This window comes from Netta rufina (assembly GCF_964035555.1).
Source record: "Netta rufina genome assembly, chromosome: 13".
Lineage (NCBI taxonomy): Eukaryota > Metazoa > Chordata > Aves > Anseriformes > Anatidae > Netta > Netta rufina.
The window spans coordinates 18990104-19002411 of NC_140136.1; the positions used below are offsets into that span (position 1 = coordinate 18990104).

The window sequence follows — 12308 nt, forward strand, 5'->3', positions numbered from 1 at the left end:
CCCATGGGTTCTGGGGCTCTCTGGTGGCCACTGCTTGGTGAAGGGCTGGTGGCCACACCTGAGGAGAGGCACCAGGTGAGGAGAGGCTCGAGCTGCTGCCACAGCAAAGGGACTAAGCACTATGAAGCGCAACAAGGCTGGTTATTTGCTGGCTAGAAGTGGTGTCTTTCTGGGGCATCAACACTGCTTGAGCACAACTAAACAATCTAAACATCTAAAAGACATTTAGATATTGAACTTAGTGATACGGTTTAGTGGAGGCCTTGTTAGTGTTAGGTCAGAGGTTGGACTCGATGATCTTGAGGTCTCTTCCAACCTAGACAATTCTGTGATTCTGTGTTCCTCTGAGTCACTCCAGGCCTGGCACCTGGTGCTTTTTTGAGATCGCAGGAGCCGAGCAAAACCCTCCAGCACAGGGAGCAGCTGCGCACCCGCGCTACTTATAACCGACGAAGCCTCAGCACCCCGTGCCTGAAGGCGAAGGACGCCACGCAGGCGCCGCCCCGCGGGGCTCCGTCCCGCGCGGCCCCCACCCGCCTCCCGCCTCCCTCCCCGCGGCCGCGGGTGCCGGCGGCGCCCCCTGGCGCCAGGCGGCGGCACTGGGTCAGGCGCCCGATGTGGGCCGAGGGGGCGGGGCCGCGGCGCCGAAGGGCGAAGGGGCGGGGCGAAGGGGCGGGGCGGGGCGGGGCTCCCGCGGCCCCTCCCCTGGCGCCCTCCCTCCCGGCGGCGCGGCGCGGTGACGCGGGGCGTGTGCGCGTGACGTCGGCAGCGGCTCTCGTCCTGCTCCCGGGCTCGCCCTCGCCGCCCCTCGGCCCGCTCCGGCCCCGCCGCCGCCCGCTGCCGCCATGGCGAACGTGGCCGACACGAAGCTGTACGACATCCTGGGCGTGCCGCCCGGCGCCTCCGACAACGAGCTCAAGAAGGTGCGGCCGGGCCGGGCCGGGCGGCGCCGCCGGGGCTGAGGGAAGGCCCCGGGCTTGGGGGGGGGGGGGGGTGCGGCGGGGCCCGGCCCGGCCGCGGTGTGAGGCCTGGGGCGGGGGCGGGGAGGGCCCGGGGCCGGGTAGGCCGCGGGGGAGGGCGGCGGGGGGGGGAGGAGGGAGCGGGGCCCGGCGGGGGCTCCCCGCGGCCCGGCCCGGCCCCGCCAGGTCCCCGCGGCGCCCGGGGAGCCCCCGCTCGTCTCGCCCCCGCGGCGCCGCCCGCCCGCCTGCCCGCCCGGCTCCGGGGCGGCGCTCGCAGCCGGCGAGAGCTCCTCGGCGAGGAACGGGCGTGAGGCGGCGGGGGGGGGGCCGCTGCCATTGTCTGCCCCACGTGTAGGCCTCGGTGGGGTCCGGCTGTGCTCACGGCTCCGCTCGTTTTCAGGCGAGGTGAGGTGAAGAAAGGAGCGAGGAGCGAGCCTGGGGCCGGTTCATCGTTTACCGCATCCATTTGGCTCAGTGGTGCAGAAACCTTTTTCTTCTTTTTTTTTTTTTTTTTTTTTTTTTCCCTTCCCCAGAAGAAATTAAGCACCGTTTACACGTGAGGGAGGATAACTAAGGAGGCAGTTTACTAGCAGTGACCTGCTTCCGCTGCTGGGTGGTGCTGGAATTACCGACTCCCCCGTCATGCATGTGCTAGCCCAGTTTGTGCAGGGATAGGCAGATGCAGTGTTGAAATAGTTTTAGAGGTGGAAGGCATACGGCAAGAAGCTCCTGAACACAATCAAGTAGATCTTTTTTTTTTTTTTTTTTTTTTCCTTGCTAAGTTCTGCTAAGGGCCTTTGGTCTCCTGTAAGCACAAAGAACTTGTAGCAGTCCTCCACTCACTAATCTCAATGTTCATTGCTGTATGTTATGCTTGTCTTGGCATGTAAAATTTTGGGCTGCCCACAGCAGTGAGAAGTTCATCCATCTCTTATTGTCACAAAGAGATTGTGTGGATGCTTTATTCGTCTAATATTTTAACCTAGATATAAAAGTATAGAAAAGGTAAAACTAATAAAATATATAATAGCTTGATCAAAAGGGTCTGACTGAACACTGAGGAGATAAACTAATTTCTGTTGAAGCTATAGTATGGTGTTCATATAAGCCTTGATTCTGGATCTGTTTCTGATTGATTAAATAGTGGTAGCTTGCTTTTGGGCCATGAGTAGTCTAAAGGATTGCTCTAAACCAGCATGCTGCCATAAGCCAAGGCATTAGCTCTCTTTATATTTTTCAAGATCACCACGCAAAAATCATTTTTAGCTGAATAGATAACATTATGTAGGTTTTCAGTTTAGATGTATTTTTTTTTGCAATTATACTTCCTAAAATATGGGGGAAATCCATTTTTATTACAAAATATTCAAGTCTGTGGAAGATTAGGCTTTGTTACTGATGGTTAATTCCTACTATAAGACCTATGAATTTGTTCTTTACTTTTACTGTGTTTTAGAATGTTTGACTTGTAACGTTCATTTTCTGTTTTGTTTCATCACTTTCTTATCAAACTTTATTTCTTGGTTGCATGTGTAAGTACAGAATATTTCAAGGTAATCAGTAAACAGGTAACTGCAGATACAAAAAAGGATTTTGATTTATCCCAGTACAAAATGATAAGTTCGGATCTCCATAAAGCTTCGTGTGTAAAGCTCTGTTCAAGCTGTAGTTCTATGGAGTTTGTTTATTTAGATGCTCAGTTCTACAGGAATAGAGCTATTAAAAAAAACACCCTTAAGAATTGGTGCGTTTCAATTATTTGCAGTTGCATCACTGTAGCAGATTTTATTAATATGTATAATAATAATATTTAAAAAAAAAAAAAAACACTTTTATTAACAATCAGGGGACAGATATTGGGGAGTGTTGTGGTGGAATGAGGAAAGAGTTGCAGTCCTTACTGTCAAAAGCTCAAATTGTAGAAGTCCTGTTATTTGCTTTTACCTCTAAGGTAAAAAAACAAAACAGAACTACTGCTGTAGAAAGTCATGGTCCTGAAAATCGAAACACTGGTCAAAAAAAGCATACTGAAAAATCTTCCCTGGGAATCTGGTCTGGTTGTACTTACTCCTCCAACTATTTTGGAATGATGAAATTAAAGAAAAGCAGTGATCTGTACGTTCTGCGCTTGTAACTCATACACTTATTTCAAAGTGAGCTGAAACTTTCCATTATTAATAGGTAAGGAAGAATAAAAATTGATGTGGGGATTGACTGATAGACTTGGGTGAGAAGCTGAGGCAGCCATTTTGTTGTCTTGGTGTGACTGAGGTGAGATGTGAATGGGTTGAAACTTAGGTTGTGGATTTTGAGGGGGATCTGTAGAGTACGTCATTTTAATGAAGCACATTTTCCAGTGTAGTTCCTAATGCATGTTAATGAAAAGAAGCAGGCAAACTAGTTCTAGCTATCATGTGCTGTAGTTGTGTTTAAATCCAAGACTGAGTAGTTAATTTACACCTATAGTAAAGTCAGAATTTTTAATGTACAATTTCAATGTATGAGTCACTTCAAAACATTCATTTTTTTCCCACTTTATTAGGGTTTTCTTTCTTACTGAAGACACTACTTGAATTTCTCAGAAAAGAAAAGATTATTCAAGACTGAAACTAATTTTGTACCTCTTTCAACTAGGCATACAGAAAGCTGGCTAAGGAATACCATCCTGATAAGAATCCAAATGCAGGTGACAAAGTAAGGCTTCTTTTTAAACTATTGAAGTTTGCTATTACAGTAGCATCTGAGGGACTGAATAGAAGTTTTGGGGGCTGGGTATTGCAGTTGTTCAAAAAATATAAGAAATGTGAAAGGGAAGTATGTCTTGTCTACTTCTTCCCAATCTCCCTGTGTACCTCGTGACAAAATGCACCAGTTAAGTGAGTCAAATTGGTTGAGAAGGTAATGCTGAAGGGAGAACTGCTGCTTTTCATCTGCCAAGATGATGTCAGCTGTCACTAGCATCTATATAGGTATTTCAAAAAGATGGACAGCCCGCTTTCCAGTTCTTTCCAAGTATGCTAATATGTGGAAAAATGTACTTGTGGAGAGACTTAAAACTGCAGCATAAAACACATCATATATGTGGAAAGGTTGTATTAGATATATTGTACTAATTGCAGCTAAAAAATGTTAATTCAATTTACTCAGTTGATTCTAGCAGAACTAAGTTCTGATGGTTGTTTAGAACTCAGCAGGGACGCCTGTAAAAAGATCTGGTTTTGTAGACAAACGTGTTAATGTGCATTTTATTACGTTGCTCAGGTGTGAGCCTATTCTAAGTGCCTAACAAGTCTTGCGGTCTTTGCCAATAGTGTATAACTGCGTTTTTGCCTGGTGGCTACTTCAGTATTGTGTACCTGGTTTTTTTTTTGCTGTTTGTGCAGTGTCTTATGCTAGGATTAATAAAGAGTACGTCAGTCGCTATTTGCAATAAAATGTCATTTGCTTATGGTAAAGCAAGAGGTAACACAACTATGCCCAAATTTGCTTTCCTCTCCCTTAATATAGAGGGGGTAGAAAATTGTTCTGTTGTGTGCCACCTTTATCAGGTGTATGTGCTGGACAAGAAACAATAGTAAAATGCTCCTTTGAAGTAACAAATTACCGTGCACTGATTTGACTCTGTCCCTCTTCTAGTTCAAAGAAATAAGCTTTGCCTATGAAGTATTGTCAAATCCGGAGAAACGTGAGTTATATGATAGATATGGAGAACAGGGCCTTCGAGAAGGTAGCGGTGGAGGCAGTGGAATGGACGATATTTTCTCCCACATCTTTGGTGGTGGATTGTTCAATTTCATGGGTGGTCAGAGTAGAAGTCGTAATGGTAGAAGAAGAGGAGAAGATATGATGCACCCGCTCAAGTAAGTATCTTGATGCTGCAATTCACACTCACTTTCAAGCTTTCCTGATTGGTACTCTAGTTTGTGTTCTTGGTATGCTCTTCAGGTGAGATTCTGCAGTCTGTACCTACTTTTCAGACCTGGACTACTTTGTCACATGTAGTCCAGAAAGCCAAACTCAAGTTATCTTGAGTTACTTTTAATGTTTGGTTGATCTTGTGTCGGATACTTTGATTTGCCTGGTTATTAGCCTGTAAATACTAGACACTTTTGTCATGGTATAGCTCTTCAATTATGTTTGGAAGTTGTAATCCGAAATTGCATTAAACAGACATACACTGCTTAATTGCTGGATTCTTGCAGAGGCACTAAGTCTCTTGAAAGACTTGCATTCATAGCTTACCAGCTGGAAGTGCAAACTACATAACTAATGGAAGAGTATTTAAAAAAAAAAAAAAAAAGCTTGAATAGCATATCTAAATTTTATACATCTTTGCTTGCAGTCATGACTGGCTTTTTACTTGCTGAGCAGCTCCTTTCAAACTTCTATAAGTAAAGCTGCATCTTTTCTGTGTTTGGCAAGCCATGCTTAAAGTCTGTTTACTTTTATATGTTGCTTAGGTTAGTAGCTAATACTGTGCACTATATTACTAATGAGCTTTGGTTTTGTTACTTGTAAACACTGATGCCAGGCAACCTTTTATAGCTCAAAATACATAGGAATTTCTGTCCACTAACTTGAATCCTTTCAGGAGGAGCACTGTTCATAAATGTCTATCGATATATGAAGGTTATTGGAGTTCACTAGTGTATTTAAGAGCTGGGGGGGAAAAAGTGTGAACAAATGTAAAGAATTAAATAGCCTTTGGGGACATGTCCCCCCTCTCCCCCAGCCCCTCGAGTATGTTATGCTTTCCAGTGAAAAGTTCAATACAGTAGTAAATATTCTGTGTATATTCTTATGTATGTGTGCTATACGTACCATCAGGACAGTCTAAGAGAGGTTCTTTTTTCACTTGCTTGGTAGAACTTGGAAAAAAAATCAGATGTGACTAATCAAACAAAATACTATGTCTGCTTGTTTCCTGTTGAGAAAACAAACTAACCTGGTTTTGATTCTGCTGATTATATTGCAGCTTTCCTCTGAATTATATTTGGGATTATGTCTCTGTTTTCATGTGTGCTGAACAGTTTTTAAGGATTCCTTGTGAAAGCTAAAGTGATGCTTTCAAGGGTCTTATTTTAGTAGTGTATTTAGGTTTTTTGTTTGTTTGTTTGTTTTTTTATGAAGAACTGGTTTTCTATAACTTGTCCCGGGCAAGTATTTTAATTCTGTGGGGAAAGTAAGCTGTTAAATGATAACCCAGGAGAAAATGTTTTATTTTGCAGAGTTTCTTTAGAAGATCTCTATAATGGAAAGACCACTAAACTACAACTTAGCAAGAATGTCCTTTGTAGTGCGTGTAATGGGTAAGTTTGGTTATGCTTCTGGGTCCTCTGGTTGCTTTGTTGACATACAATATAATGAAGCATATTTTGTGTCAGATTTCTATCAGTATTTAACTTACTGGAGTCTGCTCTCACATTAGAAAACCGTTGAACTTGAATTTTACTGTTGATGGAACTGGAATTATTCAAGGGATTTGGGGGGGTGACTAATTGTCAGTATAATTAGGCATATTAACCGACTGCTGTAGATGTTGTCATGTTTCCAAAAAGCTTGCTTTTCATGCAACTGCTGCTTTCTATTCTAGTCAGGGAGGGAAGGCTGGAGCTGTTCAAAAATGTAATGCTTGCCGGGGTAGAGGTGTACGTATCATGATCAGACAGCTGGCTCCTGGAATGGTTCAGCAGATGCAGTCTGTATGCTCTGACTGCAACGGAGAAGGTAAGCCAGCTATTCTGTATTCCTAAATGTGCTTGCTTGTAAATATTTATCTTGACTGTTAAGAAGAACTGCTTCATAATTTCTATCATATAACAAATTTTGTCTCATCCAGGAGAATTTTGCCCCCATCTAGTCAATTGGGTCTCAGTCTGGTCCCAATATGGAGAAGTCATCCTACTTAGGACACGAGTGTTACTTGTTACTACTGTTCTTCTGTTAAAGACCAAGATTTTGTTTTTTAGAAGTATTTTTGATGGAAGGATTTTTTGATTTCTCCTATTATCCAAGGACAAATATAGGTTAGAAAACAGAAACCTATATTTTTAGAAGTTGAATTCAAGGTTATAAGATAGGATTTTGTTAAATCTGTTGTGTTTGGGAGAACAAGTTCAGCATGTGCTCTGTACTTCACGTGATTTCTATTTGGATCATCTGCAATTTTCACAGTAGTAATGCTACCTTGTAGATACTACTCTGGATGATACCTGCAAATTACAAAGCTGTATTTTGTAGCAAGTAAAAATTTCGCAAATGATGTTTTTGAACATGGTTTTCACAATTCAAATACGTAGTTCCAGCTGCATCATAATGTTGTGCTTCATTTCACAGAAAGGTGTGGTTTAAGCTGGAAAATTTTGTCTTAAGCCAAGTGCATCCACTTGTAGCTCTTAAAGTAGTACTGTAAATAAGCACTGAAAATTGTAGAGTGTATGACCAATTAGTCTTTCTTTCTGTACAAAGACGTTAGCTTACTTGGAAGAATAAAGACCAAGTAGAGGAGAAGTTAAGGCATGTTGGATAATTATCATTAAGCTTGCTGGAAAAAGTGTGAAAAGCTGTTCACTTTTGGAGTAGTATAAAAGTGAAATCCCGTTTATACCAGAAGACCCTAGATTCATTCTGGACGAGAATCTATGTATTTCCCTTATGCAGTTGATTTGACCAGCTGTCTTAGCCCCCTTTTTGTGTGTAAGTCTTCAGTTTTACTAGCTGCATTTATGTAATACTTCAGTGTCGTGGTAATATTCTGCAATATGTGGCTCTCCCAGTCTCCCAGTAATCCTTTTTTTTTTTTTTTTTTTTTTCCACTGTTGTTAATAGAAATGGAACTAAGCTTCCTAAATTCAGTAGTCTGAAATTTGTGCTCCAGCTTTTAAGGGAGGGGAGGCACTTCTGTTCAGTTTCAGCTTCATCCTTTCTTTTATAGTGGGCATCCTCCAGCATAACAAAGAATGGAATGCAGGCTTTTTTATTTTAAAGAGAAGTTGAGTGGTAAGGCTACTGGAATTGAACTTGGACCTAAAGAAAGGTAGAAATCATAGACAAAAGTCTTGTTTTGCCTTTCTTCTCCAGAGCACATCCACTTTTCAAAATCCTTGATAAGACAGCTTGGAAGCTTATGTGTATCTCTGTATTCCCTTTTTTGTTTTTCCTTCCCCTTCTCCCAGCCAGGTTAAGTTGAGCCTTCCTTTCTTCTTGTGAGGAATTCTTAAAGCAACATTGAAATAACCAGTTCTCTTGCATGCATTCTTCAGCATACTTTAAAATTAGTGTGTGTTTTCTTCAGAGTTGTATGCAACTATGTGGAAATCTCTGAACTCCAAATTTGTATCTTTAGGTGAAGTAATTAATGAAAAAGACCGCTGTAAAAAATGTGAAGGGAAGAAGGTGATCAAAGAGGTAAAAATACTTGAAGTTCATGTAGACAAAGGCATGAAACATGGGCAACGAATTACATTCAGTGGAGAAGCAGATCAGGCTCCAGGTGTGGAACCAGGTGATATTGTCCTCTTACTCCAAGAAAAGGAGAATGAGGTAATACTTTACAGTTTATATATTAAATGCCTTTTGTTCTAGTCTTTTAATATTGAAATTATATGGATGGCCATTCATTTTAAAGTAAATCACGTTGTTGCACCTCTGGGAGAGATGGGAAATAGCTTTTAATAGATCTATAGCAAGTAATGTGGCTTTATTTGTGAGCCAGAAAAAACTTCTGTAAGACTGCAAGTCTTAGCCAGAGGACGTGCAGATTCTGGTGCTTCCTCATGCTAATAAATTGTAGCTTTCTCAGAATGACTTTGCTAGACATAGGCACGGTGAAGAGCCATTCGGGATTTCAAACTGAATCTTCTTTGCTTGTGACATTAACAATGTTAAGTGTTCCTTTTATTAATCTTTTGAGACACGGCAGGGAACTCCTATTAGGCAGCACAGATGGTGCTTTCTGTCTTCTACTGGATTTGGAAATACAGCGCAGATATTCACAGATCATTTAACAAAATACTAAGAAATGAGAGTAGTTTATGCTAGGTGGTTAAAGCTTTATGTTATTCTGGAGTATATATGTTGTGCTTTTGAATTTAATATTGCATATGAATCTTCTTCTAAGTTAAACCTTCTCTTAGGGCAAATTTGGGGTGACTTCTGAATGCTTTTGTTTCAAAAGCAAGCTATTACAATGGAGGAATAAGGGTGCATTTTACTCTGGGGGAAGAAACTGTCGAATGGAATGGTGGTATAAAAATCAAAACATTCTGTCTCAAAAAATAGTGTTGGGTACAAATTTAAGTTCTTGTCATCTATACGGATATCTTGGTTATTTGAAGATTAGGTACTATGTAAACTTTTCACTGTGGACTGCTGCTTTGTCAAAATCAGTGTTGTAAAGCTGCTTACACTTCTCCCGGGATACTGGATGAAACATGAAATCTTGTTTTTTTTTCTTTTTTTTGGCCAAAAAGGGAGAAACAATCTGTAAGCATACAAAACAAATGTGCATGACAGCATCAAATTCCAGATGGCAGATGACACTTCGGTCTTAGTCTTCTAATAAACTACATCTGGCTTTACAGTGTTAACCATTCTGAAAAATACCGTACCTTGTGTCCTACTGAGTAAAACTAGACTGATTCTCAGTCAAGCTTTTAATGTTCTTAAAATCTTTCTTGAAGTGGGAAGGTGATGAAAGCAATGTTTTGGAGGTCTGCCAGTAGAGAAAGCTTAATATATTCTGATTAAGAATCCAAAGTGCAATGGTTTAAAGATCTCTTAAAGACAGCAACCTGCCCTATAGGCAGTTAGGAGAAGCAGGTATGTGCAACTATTGCTTAAATGCTGAGAAACAAAAATGTGTTGTTGTGTAGGGGGAGTAGTGACAAACAGCCATAAGCTTTGTTTGTAGGTTGGTTGTGTGGAAGACCTTGGTATAAGGAAGCACTACTGCTATACAAGCTGCCTTGTCTAATTTGCACCTTCCATCATACTATGTACTGTAGCTGGCATTATCTTAGATGACATTTTCATAAGGTAAAAACTTTCCAAATGTGTTAAATTAGCTGATGTTAATAATTATGCATTCTAAATAACAAGTCTTGTGAAGGTACAATTTTAGTACTAGAAAAAATCCCTCATAATTCTGTTTTTCAGGTGTTCCAGCGGGATGGAAATGACTTGCATATGACACACAAGATAGGACTTGTTGAAGCACTGTGTGGATTTCAGTTCACATTTAAGCACCTTGATGGGCGCCAAATTGTGGTTAAATATCCTCCTGGAAAAGTAATTGAACCAGGTAAGCCTGACCAGATAAGAACTCCTTTTACCATGCTTTTGTGGTTCTTAAACACTTTAATTCTGTTCTTGTTCTCTTGTTACCTGAACACAGGCTAAGAGAAATGAAGAGAATTTGATAGGGTGAGACTTACTCTGAAGTACTCTACAGATTACTTCTTTGAATTACAGGTTGTGTTCGTGTAGTCAGAGGTGAAGGAATGCCACAGTACCGCAATCCTTTTGAGAAGGGGGATCTTTACATTAAATTTGACGTTCAGTTTCCTGAAAATAACTGGATTAGCCCAGAAAAGCTTTCAGTAAGTAGTCTTTCAAGCATAAACCTGGTGGTCTTATTGGACAGCTTATGCAAAGTGCTTGTGTTGTAGCCCCTGTATTTGTTTTCCAGTGCTTAAATTTGGATGAAGTACAACTAATTCGTTCTGTTAATATTGTTTGTAGGCAACATGTAACTTGAAAATACCCATTCAAGTGTAAGTTTCTGGAACCCATTTTTAAAAGCTAAGTGGGTATTGGGCAGATGAGAGTAGGAGGAATTATCTTTCTGCTACCGTGTGATAAGTTTTCAGAGTGCAACTGCATTTACTGATTGCACGCTGGTTGACAACATGTGGAGCTGTTGTGCGTTTTTTTAAGAGATGTCTTCCAGTTGATAAAAATACTCTTAAATGACTATGCACTTGGAAGGCTGACACCAGCTTAGTCTTAGAAACCAAACCTGCTCTGAGAAGGTGGGGGAACTATTCATTTTATTTGGAAGCTGCAGATGCAGTACTGAATGCACTTCTTTTTTTGGGGCAGGAACTTGAAGATCTTCTGCCAGCTAGACCAGAATTTCCCAATGTAATTGGTGATGCAGAAGAGGTAGATCTTCAGGAATTTGATACCACTCGTGGTTCAGGTGGTGGCCAGAGACGTGAAGCTTATAACGATAGTTCTGATGAAGAAAGCAGCCATCATGGACCTGGGGTACAGTGTGCCCATCAGTAAACATTTGTCTAAAAAGTTGCACAAGGATTTTCTTTCAAATTTTGCCTGACTTGTTTTCAACAATCCAACTGGATTGTATAAGTAATCCAGATGAACCAATGGACATCTATTGCTGTATGTGTAACTTTTAAATTGGTCTATAGTATCTACAGAGTGTAATTTAAACTAACCACAAAGCTTACATCTTCATTTTGACTGTGTAGCAGAATAAAGCACTTGAAAGGAAGACGAGACTCCTTTTCACATGGGTTTTAAGTTTGTCCTCGTATCTGTGCTTGATTTTTACCAGTTTTGTGTAGATCTTAGGTTTCATATTTTAAATTTGAATTCTACATTGTAAAGTTTGTGTACAATTTGTCCTGAGGCTTGGTATTTGGCTGCACCTGCATAAGCTGCTACAAGTAGAATAAAGAATTTCATAGCCTGTATCTATCATCTAGATGCATGGTAAATGGGCTTTGCACATAATGGGTTTAGAGCTGACTGGGAACAATGGAAGACTAAATTAGAAGTGGTTGTAAGTTTTTTCTACCATCTTGTGAACGGTTTCTGAAATAAATAAAAGCAGTTGGTGTATAATATAATTCTTTTGCCTTGTAACTTTTACTTTTCTAGTGGTTTTAATTGTTCTATGTACCAACTGACTCTGAGGTGGACATTTTACAAACAGGGAGGCTGAATCTGCTTTAAGACGTGGGTTTAGATAAGTAACAATTGTGTGCTGAGTAGAAGTCTTCTCTTGAAATGAGATTAAGAGTAAATGAGCATGGGGGAGGCCACAGCCATGACCCCGCTGTATGAAGAAAATAAAGAGGGTTTCTGAGTGCCATCAAAAAATTTCAAAACCTCTTAAATTAAGATGATTAAATCCCCCAATAACAGTATCTTATAAAAATGAACATGATGCCTGGCAACTTATAGTTGCATTAACATAGTTTGTAAAGAGATTGAGATTAGCATTCTACTTGACAAAGTGTTTTGACCTCAAAGCATACTAAATGTAGCTGGGTTTGTTGCTTGTTCAGCAGCTTCATTTTTTGTCATTGTTGCTTTAACTGT

At 41.0% G+C, this 12308-nt stretch overlaps 1 protein-coding gene across 1 annotated transcript; it reads left to right on the forward strand.

Annotated features, from left to right (window-relative positions):
* The first annotated feature begins 728 nt into the window (after positions 1 to 728).
* Positions 729 to 11833, forward strand: DNAJA2 (DnaJ heat shock protein family (Hsp40) member A2). The gene is made up of 9 exons (XM_084294417.1): positions 729 to 923; positions 3594 to 3653; positions 4596 to 4819; positions 6188 to 6268; positions 6553 to 6686; positions 8305 to 8501; positions 10116 to 10260; positions 10431 to 10558; positions 11061 to 11833. The coding sequence occupies exons 1-9, from the start codon at positions 846 to 848 to the stop codon at positions 11247 to 11249; spliced, it is 1236 nt and encodes a 411-aa protein (XP_084150543.1). The 5' UTR covers positions 729 to 845; the 3' UTR covers positions 11250 to 11833.
* Positions 11834 to 12308: the final 475 nt, after the last annotated feature.